We start from the raw sequence: 22034 nt of genomic DNA on the forward strand, positions 1-22034 counted from the left end.
CACACCTACACACAGGTCGACGAGGAGAGCGACATTTTAGAAAGAAGAAAACAATGATGGACCCAATAACATTATTTATTATTATTCATATAATTTGGACTTTGGAGTTTTGTACTGTTATGTACAACTCAGTTCCCCATTCGTGCTAATATAAAAGAACAACTATCCCTCGTGTGAGATTTGAATCAACTTTGGTGTATATATATAAACAAGAGAGAGCTAGCAGTGCAAGCTTTCAACATCCAAAACAACAGAGAGTTTTTGGCTTTAGAAGCTGAAGGAATATAGTTATCACAATGGGGAGAGCTCCATGCTGTGAGAAAATGGGGTTGAAGAGAGGGCCATGGACTCCAGAAGAAGATCAAATTCTCATCAATTACATCAACACTTATGGCCATGCTAATTGGCGTGCACTGCCCAAACTAGCTGGTACGTGTGAAGGAATATAATTAATTAACCCAATATTCTTATTGATCAAATGCCTGAAACAAGTTATTTGAAGAAAATAACATAGGAATTCAATTGTGGTACGTTTCATGAATATAGTTAACCAAAGTTTCTATATATCTCTTTTTGATCAACAGGGCTATTAAGGTGTGGAAAGAGTTGTAGACTCCGGTGGATAAATTATCTGAGACCGGACATCAAACGGGGCAACTTTACCAGAGAAGAAGAGGACACTATAATCAGTTTGCATGAAATGTTGGGAAACAGGTAATTAAACTAATTATATATTTTCCCTAGCTGGCATAGCATTTCACATTAGTATAGATAATTTAATCCAAGTTAACTTCAACTTAATGAAAGAAATTAATCCTTTCACCGAAAACCAAGAGGTTGAAATTTGAAAAACCAATAGTACTCAGGCTCAAACAGTGAAACAAAGATTCCCGGAATATCTTCATTAATTTCTATATGTTGGGTCCTTTTCTATTCTGTTCCATGAAGCTGATGGAGGAGCAGATGCATATGGCTTCATAAACTTCTACTCTTGGTAGTATACAAATTCATATCAAAATCTTAATTTATCGGCAGCCTCGTGTTTTCTTTTATTATTACTACTATTTTAAAGAAAGGGAATAGTTTAGTTACTGCTCTTTTTTTCAGATAATTGTTTCATTGTTTGGGCCCATGAGCACTTTGGTTTTTTCTTAGTTTTTAAGGGAAGCAAAATCATAATCAGTGGGATATATGTCGCTCTGCAAAGATTCTCTCTTTTGCTGCAACATTTCACGTGCTTTCTTAACATAATATATTTAAGCACATCATCATTCAATATCCCATGACATTATTACTACTGTATTATTATGGTGACTTGGAGCAGCAAGCTATACCCTATTTTATTAATGAAAAATGTTAACCCAGGGGTACTGAAGGTATTGATTAAAAAAATTTAAATAGAAATATTTTTATCAAGAGAAAGAACATTCTACACAATAAATATTTTTCTTTCTTAATTTCTTACATAATATTCTAAAGATACTGATTAATGTATCCTTTATTAATTTATTTAATTTAATGAATATTTCCTCCATCATTATCGATCTTGTCCACTAATCTTGTGATAACCTTGTGCAGATGGTCGGCTATTGCGGCAAGGTTGTCAGGGAGAACAGACAACGAGATAAAAAACGTGTGGCACACCCACTTGAAGAAGAGGCTGCCACAAAATTACCAACAAAGCCATCACACTAAAAAACGAAGCAAAAAACAACCACCAAAGTTGGATGCGGACGCCTCCAAATCCAACCAAGACGCCAAACTAGAACAACAAGACCCCGTTAATATTCATGGATCGAACTCTGAGGACATGATGATGCCACTATCTCCTCCTCATTGTTCTAGCGACATGTCCTCCTCCCTCACCACCAGTGACAACAATAGTAACGTTAATATTATTAATAATAATCATGATATGTCCTTAAATGTTAATGATTATGATATTGACACCCCAGAGAATAATCTTGCATTGGACGAGGATTTCTGGTCGGAAGTTTTGTCATCTGATAATTCCGGCGTGACAAGCGGATTTCCGACCCTTGACTATGATCAGTTTCAACCAATGTCTCCTCTAGTGACAGAAGAAGGGGTCCTTATAGATTGTTCGTCGAGTACGTGCGACGATGGCATGGATTTTTGGTGCAATGTTTACTCGAGAGCTGAGGAATTTACCCAGTTACTGGAATTGTGATGTTAGCTATTGTTGTTGTTCTTAAATAGAGACCAAGTCCTTCATTCAACATGTCGTTGTTCTTCTGTTGTTTGGACTTGAATTAATTCCCTTGTTAGAAATTAATAAATCGTGTACATTGATGATTGTTACTGGACGTCATTATGTTTTTACCAAAAGCGTCATTTGTAGCAAAACATTGTTCCATAATCCTCATGAGTGTTGAAATAATAATACTATGTTCCTTTATATAGAATAGTTGATTTTTAATTAAAGACACCTATATTTTTTTGTTCAAGACAATCCTACTTAAACGGACAAAAGTTATTATGAGTGGTAAGATTCTTTTTCTATATATTTAACGTAATTATATATTATAATTTATGAGGGTGTTTAATAAGATTTTTTGAAAAGTTTACAAGTTATTTTTAACTAACTTATATAAGTTATTGTGATTAATAAACTTGAATCTGACATCATTGATTAATTTGGGAATTCAGTTTCACTCAAATATTTGTTTAGATCAATTATTTTATTTTTATGTTATTGTATTTGAGCACACGAAAAAATATATCATAATTTTCAGTAAAAATAAATAAATGATGCTAAAAAGTATTATAGTTAAAAAAAACATTTTTTGACCCCTTTTAAAAAGATTTCTATTTGTTTTTATTGTATCTAATAATTTGAAGTATTTTTTTATGCAAAAAAATAAAAAAATGTTCAAAATAAATCAAACTGAAGAAAACCTTTTACTCTATGTTTTCAATTAGTTATTAGGGGGAAGATAGACACTTTGCGCCTCACTATTTTTTCTTAAAAAAATAATAACAGAGTAACCGAAGAGAAGAAGAGAAGAGAAAAATGTTTAGAGATTAAATAAAAAATAATAGTGGTTGTGAACAAAGAAACTGATGATAATATAAAAGTAGTAGCGTAATTAACATGGTTTAAAAGAGAATAATGCAAGTTTAATAAGTGATTAAAGAATAAAATTGTCTAATGAATTGTGTAATCAAATGTGAGTATTTTCTTTATTATTGATATAACATAGATACATATAAACATTTCATTTTTTTTTTTACATATATCTATACTAATGTATTTTAATTTTCATTAAACATATTTACTTTTGTTTCCTTACTAATGTGTTGAGAGAGTTTTGTTTTTGTAAGATAAAAGTTTTATAATTATCTAATTAAAATGGTATACTGGGGAAACATTGACGGTATCCTTTTCCATTATATTTAATGTATTATTATATTTGCTAAAACAGTTTGTTAAGTAATTAAGTAATTAATATAATTATTAATTATACTTCATTAATATAATTACTTATAAATAATTATCATAGTTATGAAATAATTGAAGACACAATAATATAAAGAAGTTATATGTTATAAATTAAAACCCGTGAAAGCTTTGTAATTTTTTTAATTAATGTTGATGCCAAATAATACAATTTTCCTAAAGTATACAATATAAAAAACTTTATAACATTGAGGTGCGAGTGAGACGATGTGATATCGACATATCCATATATATATATATATATATATATATATATATAAGGGATATATAGATATTTCTTCATTATAAATATCCCATTAATACCTCTTTATTAATATCTATATTATATTTATTTATTCTTTTCCTCCTCTCTTTTATCTCTTTATTTTTTTATTTGTGTCACATAACATATATAAGTATCTATTAATCATTTATCATCAGTATAGTTTTTTTTTGTTTGCAAAAATAAAAAATAATATTAAAAATATATAATAATTTACACGTCATTATTGGGTTAAGTTAAATCGCTTGACTAGCATAAGTATATCCAAACTTGCACTATCTCACCTTTTCTCTTTTTCCTACGCAGAAGTTGTAGATTGTAGTTTCCATGTAATAAAAAAAAATAAAACTCTTCATTTTTCATCCGTTTTTATTAACTCTAATTATAATCACGCCGCCCACCATTTTTTTAACATAGTTCATAATCGTATCTTAGGAAGATTTGGAGTTATCTATCTATCCGACTAAAAAACTCAGATATAGGCTTATCTTATGTATGTAAAGGAAAAAGTAATGTTGTTAGACATGTAAATAAATGAATTAAAAATGACAACAATTAGATCAATTGCTCATGTGTGCAGTGTCTCACTTTTATACCGATCGAATGCTCTTATGTGGCCAAACTATTATTTTAATCCGGAAACTATATAGCGCTATTATGTTCGTTATTGAAATAAAGGAAATTTTAAATAAGTTTCTAAAATTATAATCAGTCAATAACATTCGTCCAAACTCAAATTAAAAAAAAAAACACTATTATTGCTTAAAAAAAAGTGCAATGTTATAAATTATTCTAAAAACTTATTTATCGAATAATCCAACAAATTCTTAACTAAAATATCTTTTCAAATATAATTTTTTATTTTCTATTATTAAGAGGATGTTTCAATATTAATCTTGAACTACACACCTGTTGAGCCTCCAAGTACTTGCAATGAGCCAATGAGTAAGCATGACAATTAATTCAAACTCTTGGGCACCCGAATATTTGATCTCAACTTCATTTTGACTAAGATCGAGTTTTTAAACTTGTTTTTCTGAATAGATCAAATTTTTAACTAAAATTTATCATAAATAAATACTTTTGAATACATAAACATTATTATGCCGGATTATTATATCAGATAAGGTATTCGATCAGACTAAGGTGACATTTGACACATACAAATTGAAGGTTCCCTTGGACCACATATTCATATATGTTGTACAATAAATTTCGATCTTCAACATATGCGAATGACAAGTATTATTTGGTCGTGGTTATCACTACCGAACCCACTTAAAATAATCACTTGGTTAGAAGTACCTAACTATAATTAGAAGTATTACACAACTAGTAATTAAGATGTGATAGACCCAGACCTAACAAGATTAATATAAAAAGGAATGAACCTCGGATAAGAGGATTGATTCACTCTTAAATATTCAGAACATATCATTAATAACTCTGAGTCAAACTTAAGGGTTGAAGTGATGCAAATATTCGTTCCATTTGCGACAAGAACAATTATATTATAATTAAATTCATAAAAAAGTATAAAAAAGTTAAGTGTAAAAAATATATTTTAAATTTATGTTAAATACTTCATATGATGGTGCAATATTATTTTAATTAATTATGGATTTTTTAAAAATATTAAATTTCAATTAGAGATAAAAATTAAAAGAGACAAAAGGTTAAACTTCTTTTTCTCTCGAAAAAATGCTACAAGAAGAACACCTAATAGCATTATCATCTAAGATGAATATTTTATTGTAATCTATATCATTATATGAACGAGATATCTTTTTGATAAATCTCCACTTTTAGGTAGACATTTTTATCCCTTAATAATATTGTAATTCCTTCCTCCAATATATCTATTAATTAAAGGATAAAATAAGAAAAGCAAAACTGATAAAAGTTGGTTAGAGATTGGACAGAGAAAGAGACTATCACGATAAAAGTTAGTTAGAAATAACATTAATGTCGCAGAATATATCTCAAATGACAATAACTTCTTTAATATATTTGAAATAACTTTCTTTAAAATGAAATATTAAATCTATACCATTATTTTCTTTGAGTAACCTGATTAGTTTCTACAATTATTTTATTTAAATTAATTTAAAAACAAAGATAATAATGGGACAGTTTAAGAAAAAAGAGTAAAAAATAATATAGCCAGAGAATTTTACTTTAAAAACTTAATAACAAAAAAATAATGAGTTGAAATTTTAAAATTAAAAAAATTGGAAATTTTTAAATAATAGTATTTTTGAATTTTAAAAATGAAATAAAACAACAAATTTTCAAATAATAGTGATTTATTAAAAAAAGAATAGAATAATAAACTAATTCAGAATTTTAAAATTAAGAAAATGACCGTTTTTAAACAATAGTTGATTATGTTGTTCATCCTTAAAAATTTGAAAAGCAAAACTACTTCACTAATATATTCTATCAAGCAATTAAAAATATCAAATAATTTAATAAAATAGATATTAAAAAATATTGTTGTGAATAAATTTTCAAGAAAAAAATAAAAAAATTTATTTCTTAGGTTTAATTTGATTTCTTTATTTTTAAAAGTTTTAATTGGGTCCTTATTTTTTAAAATATATTTGATTTGTTTCTTTTTTTTTTTAGTTTCAATTAAGTATCTTATCTTTAAATTTTTTTTATTCAATTTAGTTATATTTTAAACCAAATTTAACTGCATTTCGAAAAATGTTTGAAGCTAACATAAACCAACTTAATTTTACATAACAGGAGATCTAATTGAATTTTTAAAAAATAAAGAAATTAAATTTAATTTCTCTTAAAAAATAAGATACTTAATTAAATATATTAAAAATAAAGGATTAAATTAAACATAATAAATAAATTAAGAAACAAGAAGAATAATTTAGTTAATATTTATAAAAAAATTATATTTATATATATAATAAGGACAGCGACTGGCTGTGTTTCCGCTGGTTCTTATAAACAAAATGTATCGGTAAAAATCCAAACTGATTCAAAGTATGGGTCAATATTTTATTGGATTTTATTGTAATTTTAATTTATTTATCTATACAATTAGGTTCTATGCTTCTGTAATTTCTATTTTTGGGTGGCTTTGGCATTGTTCTGTTCAGTAATGTCCAGATTTCTATTCAAATGTGTTATTAAATATTCTTCTGCTTCTTTCTTTTGACTTGTAGAGTTTGAAACATAAAAGAAAATGGAAATCTGATCCCAATTACACCAATTCATGGTACGATAGAGGTGCTAAAATCTTTCAGGCAGTCAGGTATCGAACAGGTGCATGTGAGAAGTAAGTGATGTCTCTCTGTCAAATTATGTGTATGTGCACATGTCTGCTTCTGTTATGTATGCTCCATATGGTTTTGATCTCTAAGTCGAACTTCTGACTGATTTTGTTGGCTTCTTGAGTGGAATTTATCTGCTATTCAACATGTATTTGGTTTATCAAGTTATTTTATGTTTTAATTAGTTTTTTCCCCCTGTTCTTTAAACTACAAAATAGCATAACAGATGGGATGGGTTAGTAATTGAGTTTTCTTTTTTCTTTTTAACTTTATTGCTTTCTTTTGCTTTGTTCTAGTGTTATAATGTGAATATTACTTATGAATATGTTATTTAATTATGTGTCGTTATTAGGATATACATACACACATATATTCTCATTTTTTCTTTCAAATTAAAATATTTATTGAGTACTTCAGTGTTTATTTTCTTGTTATAGCTGTGGTCATGCGTGGAAAGACCTTGGAAACTGGGAGCAAAATGGACAAATAAACACATTGCCTCTGATGAAAAGATAGAAACTTTTGAACTTGACTATGATGGCAAACGGGACAGATGGAATGGTTATGATGCATCAACTTATGCTCGAGTCATTGAGAGGTACGAAGCTCGAAAGAAGTACTTAAAAGAACAGAAGCTGAAGAAGTCGGAGAAGAGCAACCAAAATGATGAGGATGAAGAGGAAGAAAATCTAATGTTAGATGAGGCGAAAGTTGATGAGAGCAAACAAATGGAATTTGCAAAGGTTGAGAAGCGTGTGAGTACAACAGGTGGTAGGAGCACAGGAACTGAAGTAATTTTATGTTGTCATCATTATAATATTGCAATGCCAAATTACTTTGTTGCATGAGATTATCTCTTTCATTATTTATCTTGGACGAATTGGAGCTGAATTTATTTTTCTTCAGGAATCAACTTATTCGAGAGGATACTGCAAAATATCCTATTAATGCTGCGGTCAATTCTGCACACTGTGATCCCAAGACCAGGTTCACGCGTGAAGATCCACTTCCGGATGCAGATCCAAATGAAAAGTTTTATGGGGTAACTTATCTCTTGAATGAAAATATATTGCTATGTTTAATTTATTTTTATTCCTATTGTTAATCTTGTATTTGGATTAAAACTGGTTTTGTACTGTAGGGAGATAACCAACATAGAAATAGTGGGGTAGCTTTGGAATTCAATGAAATTTACATCATGCTCGGGAAGCATTTGAGAAAGGACAAGATGTTCACATGCAAGCAGCTCCATCCAAAGCTGAATTTTCACTATAAGAATTTCAAGACCGAGAAGGAGAAATTGAAGTCTCAAATGAAGGAAACCATTATCGAGAAGTATATGGCAATGCAGCTGATGAGGACAACCCTCCAAGAGAACTTCTGCAGGGTCAAAGCGAAATGCAAGTTGAGTATGATCATGCTGGTAGAATTATTAGGGGCCAGGTAAGATATGCATTCCAAATCTTTACAGTGCAGCTAGCATTTGCAACTTGCATGCGTTTTAGTTTCAGCTTTAATAGCTATTGCACTGGTGCTGCTGGAATATTTTGTTAGTATCATTTTTTGTGTCTTATTGTACACCCTGTGAAATTAATCACATTTTTGTGCCAATAAGTTTGTTGACCTTAATTACCAAGGTCGATATATATGTAGATTTTACTAACGTGTACATCATTATTTTTTAATATGAGACTCTTGATATTAGTGTTACATGCCCCCTGACATTAGCAGTTTGGGCTTGAAGGGTTTCTAAGTAATGAAAAGTCATGCACATATATGATTTGACTTACATTTTTTTTATAATAAGTAATTGTCTTTTGGTGCTTTCATTATAGGCACTGAGGTATTAGTTTTTTTAATCAGTTATCTTTCATGTCATAGTTGTAAATTAAGAAAATCAAAGCTTTAACTTGTTTTTACGAAAACTTTTAAATTAAAAAAAAATCTCAAATAACTTCTACGTATCCTTAAGCTTTTATTGTATGTTCAAACTTGAAGTTATTTATTAAGTTAAAAAAAATTGGGTTAACATAGTAGTCTTTCTATTTTGTTTACTATATCAATAAATGAGGAAATAACAAACAAAACAACAAGTTTATAGAGTATCCAAACATACTAGTCATTAACAAGCTAATAGATCTATTATAATTTGACAGTTATTACACAACAACTTTTACTGAGATCCTGGATCAACTATAGCATAGTGACCATGTCTTGCTACAAATTTCTTGCTATCATCTCTTGCTCTGCCATCTCTTGTCTGAATCTAGTGATGAACTCCTCTGCTCGTTCATCTATTCCTTGCATTTGAGGTGAAGCTAAAGCCAAAGATTCCCACACGTCATCTGAACTGCAAGATCCACAACCCTTTGTTGTTTCTTCTCCCCCAGAGAGCCTTTCAGTTCGTGGCTTGTGTGCTGTCTGTGGCTTCAAATGCCCCACCAAGTCACATGAAGGCTCTCTAAAGAGCTTGTCAATATACACAGGTGCAGGCTTCTTGTGGAACCCGAAGATGAAGCTTCTCACTGTGGCTAAGGCTAACTTTTTGCTGCGAAAACGTTTGGTAGCAAGGAACTTAGGAGGGGCCTTGGTAACCTTTTTAGTGGTAGTTTTTGAATAATGCTTTCTAGGTTTCTTCATGGCTTTGGATTTGGACTTATGAAGCTTACCAAGGGTGGAAGTGAAGCTCTTCCATGCCTTTCTAGCAGGTGGAAGGCTTAGCCTTAGCCTTAGGCTTATGCAGGATTTCATTGATAGGAGGAGAGAGCAATGCTTCAAATCAGAAGAGGAGGATTTAATAGGTGGGTTAAAGTTAAACTCAAGTTCAAATGGAAACTTGGGTCCTTAATTTATAACATGGTAGCATGGGTTAGATTCCCTTTTTTGCAGTGTCATGTTGCGGAATAGTATATTACTGTATTCATATATGGTGGTTTTGCTGTGAGGGGTGGCTTAGTTATTACGCGCTCAATATTTTTTGACAAGACGAGCATAAAGCTGCAGTAGGTAAAATCTGCCAAATTCTCCAGCACCAACGACCTAGCTTGCTTAATTATTAAGCTGACATTAACTTAAATCTAGAATCTACCTCATTCTTTTTACTTGATAATTTGTTAATGATTTACACTATTAATTTGTTAAGTAAGAGACAAGACTCGGTCTATTTCAGAAATTGTGTGTGATCAGCATAGCAATAAATTCTCACTTGTTTTAAACATTTTATTAGCATCTCATATTTAACTTTATTTTTTTTCCTATCACATGATAAATTCTATAATAACTATAACTTATTCTGTCTCTAAATGTCTTATAGCATAAATGTTACAAAAAAACAAAATGTTCAAACATTTTTCATCAACTTTTTCCGTTATTTTTCATCAACCTCTTGAACTTTCGGCCAAATTACACAACTTGTGCAAACTATGTATGAAGTTTGTAAACACTTTTCCAAATTTGTAGTAAGAGAATAAAGTTATGAGATAAGTAAAGCCAAAAGGTGAGAAAGAAAGGAATGTTTTATTGCCATAGATGGAGTGCATTATTAGGAGGGAGGGAGTGTGCAACTGTGTTAGAAAAAGAAGAGGGTTTGAAATAAAAAGATTATTTAAGTCATTTGTGTTTAAAAAAGAAGAGTGAGAGTGTACTATAGTTAGAAAAAAGGAAGTGAATATAACAAATATCTTAATAAAATCTTTTTAGTTAAACTGGACCCCTTAAGTCATCCAAAAAACCTTTTAGGCTTAACAAGTTGGCCTATTTAAAAAATTATAAATGATCTTCATTATTAGTATTATGATTATATTAAATTTGTTATAATTGTTTAAAATCTTACATTTATTTATTTTTTTAAATGTTAATTATGTTAATCTACATAAAAAGTCAAGTTAAAGTTTATTGAAAAATAAATTTATGTCATATTTAAATTTCTTGTTGTAAAATATATTTTTAAATAAGATTATGAACATTATATTAAACCTTAAAAATATGTTTATATCATATAAATAAGTTAGATTTCACTCTTATAAAGTTTCACATACATATTTTTATCTATCTTAATGTTAAATTATCATAAATTAGACCATTAAAATATGCTTATATGTCAAACCTAATTCTGCTCAAAGTATTTCTATCCTACACATATCAATATCTGAATGAATTAAGAGCTATCACGTTTTTGTAAAAAAAAAAAAAAAAAACTACAGAAAACTATCACATTTGCAAGTTTAGAGGCAGAAACCCACACGGCACAGTCTGTTTGTGGAAAAGACTGAGATTTAATTATAAATTTTATCACCTAAATTTTATTATTTTATAAATTTTATCACCAATTTATTTTTGTGAATTTTACTATTTAAGTTTTCAATTTTTTCATATTTTACCACTATTGAGTGTAAAAAGAATAAACAAAACCACTTCGTTTTGTTTATAAGAATTGACTATTGTATGGTGAAGAATATTAGTTACAAAATTATTTAAGTTTACTAAACAATTTAGTACGTGTTTAGATGAACATTTCTAGAATTAATTTTGATTGCAATTAGTTTATTTAAAATTGATTTTGAAATAGAAGTGATTTATGTTTATAAAGTTAAACACCAAATTAATCGAGGCCTAGTTATAATCTCAAGAAAATGTGATGATTTACTCAAGTTATTCTATCTTTATAATATTTTCTTACAGGTCATTGTTTTATCTATTTTTATCATGTCAATCATTTTGTTTAAAAGATGAAAAATAATAATAATTTTTTCTACTCTTAAATCACAAATGTATAGATTTAATGAAAAATGTTAATAGCAAAATTTTTGACACACTTCCTTAAGTATACTCTTTATTATTATTATTAAAAATTAATAAGTTTCATGTAGCATTTAATGAGTTTCTCTCTAAATATTATAATTGTGAATAAATTTTAACTAATAATGTATGTTAGAAGTGTTTGATAATGTTTTGCTAGACTCTTCTAGATACAATACACTAAATTCTATCATATTACAAAAAACCGAATCCACCCATCACATAAAGACCAAGCGTCTATGGCTCTATGCGCTGTACTTATAAATACAAGTTAATGATGAAAGAACAAAGCGTAAGTTTCAGTGGTGAGTGAATAATAATGGTATCCAATTCCACGGTGAGTGTAAAGCTACATTGAATGACAAGATTTTCACGTTTTTTCGGGTAAGTTTAGTTTGGTTCCACCACAACGGAACCAACGCGTAACACAACACACACCAAAGAAAATTAAAAGACAAATGAAGAAGTATGGTGGCGAATAACACAAATACAAAAATCAGTACTAATTTCCTCCATTTCCAATGATTCCAATATTCCAAAATCAAATCACAAAGTAGTGGATTCTGAGTCTATCCAAGAAAAAAGACCAACATTAAAAAGGGTAAAGTGAGTGGGCCTTACCCAATAACACCACTAAACGTTACTGGATCAGCATGAGTATATACTATACGATACTATACCAACAATGCTATATGATTAGGTTAGCCAACAACAAGTTATTGTTATTGGCTTGAGAAGCAGCTGCAGCGTGTGACACCAACGCTTTTATGACCAAAGTCTTAACCTGCCAAGCCTTGTAAGGGAAACCCTCCAAAGGGGTTACCGTTGATGTCTCCCGCTCCAGAATCTAACCACAGCATTAACAAAATTGTCCCACATCTGTTAGAGAGATGATGTAAAAATAAAATATATATAAATGCGAGAAAATCCTCACTAAGAACTAACTATCTTTTAGTGCTGAGTTGACTCACGCCGCCTTATGAAGCACAAACATAAGGTGACATCATTAACAACGGAATAGAACACTATGTTTCTTACTGTGCCGTGCATCTGCCTCTGCTCCGAGTGTAGAGGAAGCCGGCTATACCGTGTCTCTCTGCCGCTGCAACTAAGTGGGAAGATAGGGTTAGGAGAGACAAAAGAAGAGCGTGGTGCACAGTGAAGCCATTCTTGTCTCTTCTTCTTCTAACTCTGCTGTGGATCTCAAAATAACATCACTAGCGTTTATAATTATATTATTTGTTGTCTCACTCTGAAGGATTTTTTCATTCAAGTTTGGCATGTTTCAACTTGAGTCTAAAATGAATCAATCATAATTTTTTCATTAACCATGATTTTTTATAGTGTTGTAAACTCAATTACAAGTTTTAAACTCAAGTCTAATTGAAGATATCATAAATAATTAAGAGTTATAAGTTTAGTCATATTATTTGTTCCATGTATATCTTTAATCATATTATTTGTTTCATATATTTAGTCATGTCATTTGTTCTATATACGCTCTTAGTTAGACTCGAGTCATTTTAGTAATTACACATCGAAAAATTAGAATTTTGTCATATAGAACCTTCAATTGTACTATCTGTCATCAAACTCCAAGCTTGGAAAACAAAATGGTTGAGCAAAAACTAGATATTGGAAAAGAAGAGAAGGTGAGAGGAATGGCATATCCATGTCTATGTAATAATAAAACCACAATATAGTGAATCAACACTAATTAATATCCCAATAGTCAAGCAAGAACTAGTAAAATGTCATACCATTTCTTAAGAACCGGATATGAAAGATAGGATTTGTCAATGTATTTTAAAATATATTGTTGAAATTTCTCTGACATGCAATCCTGGTGTATACTTGGTTGTCAAAACACCCTATTTAATCACTTCAGAAGGAAATAAGTATTTCACCTATTTGTCATGGGTGTGACAAGGAGGTTACACGTTTTTGTTGACACAAAAAAGAAATACGTATGCATAATTAGAAGTTCAAGCATCAAAACCGGTTACAACTGTTTTTACATTTCATTAAAGAGAAACTGTGAAGTCTTACAAGATACGATCGCTTCTGTTTCATTACGTGATTCCATTTCTTTAAACACTGCTGGAATTCTAAACAGAACAGAACGTACACTTCATACATTGCCGTGTAATTGGCACTTCAACTGAAAGACATCACGGTATGAGGTTGTTCATTTTGTTGATCATGAATGTAAAGTGTGTGGCGAAGTCTGCGAAATTAAATTAGCATATTTTGAAAAAAAAAAAAGATTACAAAAACAAAAAAAGTGGAGTATACTAATACTAGAGGAAAGTACAAATAGCAACTGACAAAAGTTTGTCTTCTTTAATGTGTTTTCTTCATATTATGTTAGTGAGTGAGTGAGTCAAAAAGTGCTTATATGCATACCCAAAGGTTTGTAGTTTGTAGCATTCGATCCATAATGTGTTCTTATTAATTTATTTGATAGTAAAGTGCGTTTCTTTATAACATAAACATCATTAACATAAGTTTATTAATTACATGGTGACAATGAGGGGATTTGGAGAGTGATGAGAAGCAGGGCTAGACAAAACAGCCTCCTTTCTATTATTCTTGAGCTCGCTCACTTCCTCCGGGCTCAGCCCAAAAGCATTCGCAAGCACTTCTCCTGGGATGGCAGTGATGGCCGAAGTGGGCCCCACCAGCGTCCCCATCATGGCTCTGTCGTTTGTTCTGAAAACTATGTACTCCATCCCATCCCTCCCGGCTTGTATCGCCACCGCAAAGTTCTGCGGCACCACCACCACTCGACCCCTTCCAACAGCGCCGCTGAACACCGACTTTCCCTGGGAGTTCACCACCTGAACCCACCCTCCTCCACTCGTCACGTAGGCCACGCTGTTTGCGTTCATGCTCCAGTGTGGCACGTAAATACCACTCTGCAAAAGCAGAGCACCACCCAATTAATACCAATTTCACTTTTCTTGTATAAAAAATATATTATAACACATATATAAAATATGGTTTTAAATTGTCTTGCGGTCGCGGCGATCGTTAGAAAAATGCGGTTATTGTGGTTGTAAGTGTGGTCCTGATGCAATTACTATATATATATATATAAGATTGAAGGAAAAGATAACAACAACTAGCAAGTAACATTTGGTAATATATTTGTGTGACCTTGTAGAGTTTAACCCATTGGGCGCTGAGACGGAGCAATTTGAGAACGGGGAGGGTCAAGCTATTGATGGTGCGTACGCGACCAGCTCTAGGGTTGAATATGTCGGCGTGTGATGGGTCAGCAATGTTCTCGTGCAGCTTCAAAGTGCACAAGATTTCTTCCAACACATTGCTACGCACTCTCCCTTCACCACCTTCCTTATATCTCTCTCTTCCTTTTTCTTTTCCATGTTGTTGTCCTTTATGTTCATGCCACTCGCCGCGTTCTCGGCTTCTACTTTGCTCTTCCTCTTCTTTATCTTCGCATTCACCACATCCCTCGTGTTCTCCTATGTGGTGCTTGCGCTTTCTTATTTCTTTCTCTTGTACCACCTCTTCTTCTCCTTCTCCTTCTTTGTGTTTTCTTTCTTTTTGGCATTCACAGTGTTCTCGGGTCTTGGGTTTTTCTTCTACTTCTGCTTCTCTAACTTCGTGTTCCAAGGGTGGCCTGATAATGCTAAGACCTTTTTCCACTTTTATGATTTGGTCACCTATGTGTGACTGAAGCTTCTTTGTTATCCCCACCTTCACGTTCGATGCTTCTGCTAAGAACCGTGGGTCGAAACCACCGAACATGTTTATATTGTTACCTTCTTCTTGCTTGCGTCCACAAGGGTGCTCTTCTTTTGGGTTCCCAGCAAGATAGAATCTCTAATATATACCACCATATTAATAATGTCAAGGGAATGAAAAAAGAAAAAAAAAAAAAAAAAAAACATCCTTAACATCATCACCAAATATATATGATGAACTAGTATATACTATACATGTGAAGCCGATAATTTCTTACTCTGGGGACACGATCAAGCTGGTTTTCGAAATTGGCAGTGTCAAGGAGGGTAATTACAACAAGAGAAACATTGGCGTAGTTGTAGGTCCAGTAAGGAATTCCAGGTGGAACTGCGAATATGTCACCCTGCTTCAGGTAACGAACCTTCTGGTGGCGATCATGTTCCCTCTCCCGTTGTGGCTCTTCAAAAGTTTCGTCACAACCAGGAATTACAATTCCCAACACTCCCTCACCTGTCAACTCATTAATTAAATATACAAAATATATAAGATTGGTTGGATAATTAAAAAAGCTTAATATTTATTGATAAAATAATAAAAAATAATTAGTTAGTTATACAATTTTACTAGATTAATTAACTTGAATAAGATAATTGATTAATTGATGAGGAGGAATGAATATGAAGTTGTTGGATAACCTTGGAGTACGAAATGGAGTTCGGGGTAATTAACGTAGGATGGCAAGTGAAGGCCATTGGGGTTGATGGTGCGCTTGATAAAGGCGACGCCAGCGCAACATAGCTCAGGGTGGCTAGCGTTCCATGTCTCTGTGACACCACCTTGGGATTCGATGAGGTTGTCAGGTTTCAGTGCATGGATGGTATCGAGTTGGCACTCCTGCTTGAACTGGCATTGCTGTCGTGCTAAGCACGTGCACGTGAAGAAGAGGAGAAAATAATAATGGAGCGCAGAATGGTTAAACATGGTGAACTGAACAGATGCGAGGGATAGCGAAGGAGGAATTGCTACGTGGTGATTTATGGATTACTGAGAAGCGTGAACGAGGGACACGTCACTGAACATTAGTCCCTGAGATGTAGACATTCTGCAGCCTGCATGTCTTTCAAACCCTCATTTCTTACACCTCATCAACTTTGTTGGCCTTGCGGTGCCTCTTCACACAATGATCCAAACTCATTAATTTCTGCTACCTTAACTTGTGCTAAGTCATTGTCCTTTCCTTACTGATTCTCCGCGTCTCCTCCCTGCTCAGTTTTTATATAGATTAATTAGAATTAATGCTTCTTATATTCTTTTTCTTAATAATACTGTAATTTGGTTATAAGAATAAGTAAATTAATAACTCGTAATTCTTGATCCATGTTTAAGTAGTTATTTATATGATTGTAAATTTAAGATATACCTAATTGAAATATTTGATTTTTTTTTTTCATTTTTTAAGTTTGTGTTCGTATATTAAATTAATGTTGTTGGATATAGAATCTGTTGAAAATTGATAATTTGGCAATCTCACAGGGAAGAAGAAGAAGGAAAGAAAGAGAGCTTTTCTTGTTCCAATTCAAAAAAAACAGATTACTATATTCATATTCAGTTTTTCTATATATTTACACAGTACTACAGCAAGCTATGTATGGTTATCCTTCTAATTCTGTTATAACTACCACTAACTAACATACAAGTGATAGAACTAACTAACTAATCATCTGAATTATCTTTTTATCTAACACTCCTCCTTAATTCAGATTTCATTTGAGCTTCTAAGTCCCATCTTTCTCCTCAGATCTTCAAACCTCTCCTTCTTTAAAGGTTTTGCAAAATGTCTGCAAGTTGATCTGCAGATCTGCAAAAATCCAACCTCAATCTTCCATTGTACACTTGATCTCTTAAGTAGTGAAATCTAGTCTCAATGTGCTTGCTCCTTCCATGAGCAACAGGATTCTTTGCAAGGCTTATAGCAGACTTGTTATCTACCATCAACAGCATTCCATTCTCAGATTTTACCTTCAACTCATCCAGCAAAGCTTCTAACCATATTGCTTGACAAGCACTCATGCTAGCAGCTATGTATTCAGCCTCACATGACGATAAGGCCACCACGGATTGCTTCTTTGAACACCAACTGATAGCTGCATTTCCTAGCTGAAACAAATACCCTGTGGTACTCTTTCTATCAGTTTTATCCCCACACCAATCAGCATCTGAAAAGCCAATCATCTCACAGGAATTGCTACTCAAGTTTGTAGGAAACAGCAAACCAAAACCAATAGTCCCTTTCAAGTACCTTAGTAGCCTTTTCACTGCATTCAAATGACCTTGCTGTGGTGCTTTCAAAAATCTACTCACCAAGCCAACTCCATATGCTACATCTGGTCTGGTATTGCATATATACCTCAAGGAGCCAACCATTTGTCTGAACATAGTCTTATCCACCAATTTTTCAAGCCCAGATTGATCCAGCACAGCACTAGTTTCAACAGGAGTTGAAACTGAGTTGCAGTGAAGCATCTGAAACCTCTTTAGGACATCAATTGTGTATTTGCTTTGGTGCATAAAAATTCCAGCCTTTGTCCTCTTGAACTCTATGCCCAGAAAATATGATAATTCTCCAAGATCTGACATTTCGAACTCAGACTTCATCTCTTGCTTGAATGTCGAGATAGCACTGCAATCCTTTCCTGTTATCAGTAAATCATCCACATATAAACACACTATGAGGATATCTGAAAGACTTTCTCCTTTAACATACACACCATATTCAGTAGTGCATCTCATGAATCCAATTTGCAAGAGAAAGGTATCTATTCTCTTGTTCCAAGCTCTGGGAGCCTGTTTCAGACCATACAAGGCCTTATGCAGCTTGTACACCTCTGTTTCTCTACCTTTCATCACAAACCCTGGTGGTTGAGTGACAAAAACTTCTTCTTCTAGTGAGCCATTAAGAAATGCAGATTTTACATCCATTTGGTGTACTTCCCAGCAATTGTAGCTAGCCATTGCTATTACAAGTCTAACTGTTTCCAACCTAGCAACAGGGGCAAATACTTCATCATAATCCAGACCTTGCTTCTGCAGAAATCCCTTTGCAACCAGTCTGGCTTTGAACTTTGTTACTTCTCCTCTAGGATTCAACTTAGTTTTGTAGACCCATTTTACTGCTATGGCTTTCTTTCCTGTTGGTAGCTTTGTGAGACTCCATGTCTTGTTTCTCTCAATAGACCTTAGCTCTTCTTCCATTGCTTCAACCCAATGTGAGTGCTTCAAAGCTTCTTCCACGCCAATAGGTTCCATCTCAGCAAGTAAGGCCATATGGACAAAGTCACCATCAGCTGTAATCGAGGAATCTGGGAATATCTCATAGTCATCCAGCCTTGCAGGGGCTTATCTATTTCTCTGAGGTCTCGTTGATACTGCTTCATCATGAACAACATTGTCTCCTGTTCCTACATCAGTGTTTAGACCTTCAATTCTGGTTCTCAATTCAGATGTGCCTTGCTTATCACTCCAATTCCAGGATTGACCCTCATCAAACTTCAAATCTCTACTCAACACTAGTTTCTGAGTTTGAGGATTAAAAACCCTGTATGCACCAGTAGAATGGTAGCCGAGAAATATGAGTTTCTCACTCTTGTCATCCAGTTTTCTCCTTATTGCGTCTGGAACGTGCTTATAGCAGATAGACCCAAAGATTCTGAGATGGCTCACACTTGGTCTAGTGCCTGACCAAACTTCTTCTGGTGTCTTGTCTTCCAATCTCTTTATTGGACATCTATTCAGCAGATACACAGATGTTGAAACAGCCTCAGCCCAGAATTTCTTTGGCAGGTTCTTTGTCTTTAGCATGCTCCTTGCCATGTTGAGGATGGTTCTATTCTCCCTTTCTGCTGTGCCATTGTGCTGTGGAGTGTAGGGAGCTATAACCTCATGTTCAATCCCTTCCTTAGTGCAATAGGATTTGAATTCATTTGACATGTATTCTCCTCCACCATCTGATCTTAGCACTTTCAATTTGGACTCACACTGTTTTTCGACCAGAGTTTTCCAAATCTGAAAAGTGTCAAACACATCACTCTTCTTCTTAATAGGATAAGCCCACACCTTTCTAGTGAGATCATCAATAAAGGTTACAAAAAACCTGTTTCCACCAAGAGACTCCTCCTCAAAAGGACCACACACATCAGTATACACAACTTCAAGTGGTTTAACAGTTTTTGTAGGTATGCTTGAAACAAAAGAATTTCTAGCTTGCTTGCCTATTAGGCATTCATCACATAGCTTCTCAGGAACTCTAATGTTTGGTAGGCCTGTTACTAAACCTTTTCTATTTAGTAGTTGTAAGCTTTTGAAATTTAAATGACCATACCTCTTGTGCCATAGCCAAGTTTCAATTTCTGTGGTGGACTGCATACACTTCTGATCACTAATCTGAATATCAATTCTAAATGTTCTGTTGGCCGAGAGTGGAGCTTTTAGGACACTCTTCTTGTCTTTATCAAAAACTTTCAGCATGTTGTCCTTCATCTCCATTGTATAACCTTTTTCAAGCAATTGTCCAAGGCTGAGTAAATTGCTTTTCATCTTGGGAACATACAAGACATTTGAGATGCAGGCTTTCTTTCCATCTTTTCTTTGAATCATCACGCTCCCTATCCCTTCTGCTGTAATTGAGCTGTGATCTGCGAATTTCACTGTGCTTTTGGAAGTCTCATCAAGTGTTGTGAACCACTCTCTTCTCCCTGACATATGGTTTGAGCAACCAGTGTCTAGGTACCAAAAATTAGCACCCTGAATATCATTTTTGGTGGTAACCATCAGCAGATAATGATCATCTTCTGTATTCTCCTCTTGTGCCAACCTTGCTTCTTCACCTTTCACATGAGAGCCTTTACTGAATCTACAATCAGCTGCAAAATGGCCAAAGTTCCTGCAGTTGTAACACTGCACTTCTTCTTGTCGACCCATTTCTTTTTCCCTGAGAATTGGCTTCTTGGATTTGACACAACTTTCTGTGAAGATGATCCAGAATCACCACATTTTGAATCTTCAGTCTTTCTCCACTTCTCATCACGCCACTTTCCTTTGTTCTTTTTGGATTTGTCTCCTTGCTTGTCAAACTTTCTGCTTGTTTGAGCTTGTAAGGCTTGATCATTGTGTTTCTCAGGATTCCTTTCTCTTAATCTCTGCTCATGTGCTTCAAGTGAACTTTGTAGTTCTTCAAGCTTGAAGGATGTAAGATCCTTTGATTCTTCAATGGCCACCACAATGTGATCAAACTTTGATGTCAGTGTTCTGAGCACCTTCTCAATCACTAGTTGTTCCTTAATCTGTTCTCCACAGCACTTCATCTGATTGGTGAGTGTGAGAATCTTGGTGAAATACTCAGCTACTGATTCAGTCTCCTCCATTGCAAGAAGCTCATACTGTCTTCTCAATGTCTGAAGCTTTACCTTCTTTATCTTTTCTGCACCTTCATAACTCTTTATAAGAATATCCCATGCTTCCTTCGAGGTTGTGGCATTTGCAATTTTCTCAAAGTTGGCATCATTTACACATTGGTGAATTAGGAATAAGGCTTTGCAGTCCTTTTTCTTCAAATCTTTGTAGGTAGATCGCTGTGCCTCAGTAGCACTGGCACTGGGTTCTTGATACCCGCTCATGACAATCTCATACACATCTTGAAAACCCAGAAGAGCTTTCATCTGCACATGCCATCGATCAAAATTCTTTTCACCAAGAACTGGGAGATTGTTCATCGGAACTCCATTGCTCGTCATAGCTCAAGGTTCTTCCTCTGCTCGAATTCGTCTTTCTCAAAAGCGTGGATTCACACAGAATCTCCTTCGATTGCTTCAGTTTCAGGTCCCTCCTTTCACGGGTTGATTCACACAGAAACAAACCCTTCAACCTTGCTCTTGATACCACTGTTGAAAACTGATAATTTGGCAATCTCACAGGGAAGAAGAAGAAGGAAAGAAAGAGAGCTTTTCTTGTTCCAATTCAAAAAAAACAGATTACTATATTCATATTCAGTTTTTCTATATATTTACACAGTACTACAGCAAGCTATGTATGGTTATCCTTCTAATTCTGTTATAACTACCACTAACTAACATACAAGTGATAGAACTAACTAACTAATCATCTGAATTATCTTTTTATCTAACAGAATCGACTTTCACATACATGATACATGCAGTCATGTCTATCTAGACTAGGTAGGATATAGTAGGCATTGAATAAAGGCAGCTCTTGTTATTATATGAATAGATGTTGTGTCTCCAATCTTCCGAGTTCAGGTCATAAAATCCAAATTACTTACACCTCACTTTGTTAGGGCATGCAGGTGGCTTTGAACTATAGTCCAGGAAATACAAATTAAGTGGTCCATTTTGATTTTGTGCATGAGGGAGGGAACAGGAAGCAAAATTATTGCTGGGTCATTATAAGATTAAATAAATAAAACAAAGGGGTTGAG

At 33.3% G+C, this 22034-nt stretch overlaps 3 protein-coding genes across 3 annotated transcripts; 1 reads left to right on the forward strand and 2 right to left on the reverse strand.

The window, feature by feature from the left end:
• Positions 1–296: 296 nt before the first annotated feature.
• On the forward strand, positions 297–2418 carry LOC100802214 (myb-related protein Myb4-like). The gene is made up of 3 exons (NM_001317603.1): positions 297–429; positions 585–714; positions 1579–2418. Exons 1-3 carry the CDS (start codon positions 297–299, stop codon positions 2189–2191), a joined length of 876 nt encoding a protein of 291 aa, NP_001304532.1. The 3' UTR covers positions 2192–2418.
• A 6608-nt stretch (positions 2419–9026) lies between these two features.
• LOC100500419 (uncharacterized) lies at positions 9027–9856 on the reverse strand. Its single transcript, NM_001250842.2, has one exon. The coding sequence runs from the start codon at positions 9785–9787 to the stop codon at positions 9254–9256; it is 534 nt and encodes a 177-aa protein (NP_001237771.2). The 5' UTR covers positions 9788–9856; the 3' UTR covers positions 9027–9253.
• A 4458-nt stretch (positions 9857–14314) lies between these two features.
• GY7 (glycinin subunit G7) lies at positions 14315–16553 on the reverse strand. The gene is made up of 4 exons (NM_001248425.1): positions 16240–16553; positions 15822–16054; positions 14993–15682; positions 14315–14751 (listed from the first exon to the last, which is right to left on the reverse strand). The coding sequence occupies exons 1-4, from the start codon at positions 16523–16525 to the stop codon at positions 14350–14352; spliced, it is 1611 nt and encodes a 536-aa protein (NP_001235354.1). The 5' UTR covers positions 16526–16553; the 3' UTR covers positions 14315–14349.
• Positions 16554–22034: the final 5481 nt, after the last annotated feature.

This window comes from Glycine max, chromosome 19 (genome assembly GCF_000004515.6).
Source record: "Glycine max cultivar Williams 82 chromosome 19, Glycine_max_v4.0, whole genome shotgun sequence".
NCBI classification, from domain to species: domain Eukaryota; kingdom Viridiplantae; phylum Streptophyta; class Magnoliopsida; order Fabales; family Fabaceae; genus Glycine; species Glycine max.

Excerpts from the sequence above, each read along its gene's own strand:
- GY7 (NM_001248425.1), bottom strand. The coding sequence starts at position 16,525 with ATGTTTAACCATTCTGCGCTCCATTATTATTTTCTCCTCTTCTTCACG. Across the intron at positions 16,055-16,239 it reads ACTCCATTTCGTACTCCAAG|GTGAGGGAGTGTTGGGAATT; the intron begins GTTATCCAACAA and ends ATGAGTTGACAG. Across the intron at positions 14,752-14,992 it reads AATGGGTTAAACTCTACAAG|AGTGGTATTTACGTGCCACA; the intron begins GTCACACAAATA and ends CTGCTTTTGCAG.
- LOC100802214 (NM_001317603.1), top strand. The coding sequence starts at position 297 with ATGGGGAGAGCTCCATGCTGTGAGAAAATGGGGTTGAAGAGAGGGCCA. Across the intron at positions 430-584 it reads TGCACTGCCCAAACTAGCTG|GGCTATTAAGGTGTGGAAAG; the intron begins GTACGTGTGAAG and ends TTTGATCAACAG. Across the intron at positions 715-1,578 it reads CATGAAATGTTGGGAAACAG|ATGGTCGGCTATTGCGGCAA; the intron begins GTAATTAAACTA and ends AACCTTGTGCAG.
- LOC100500419 (NM_001250842.2), bottom strand. The coding sequence starts at position 9,787 with ATGAAATCCTGCATAAGCCTAAGGCTAAGGCTAAGCCTTCCACCTGCT.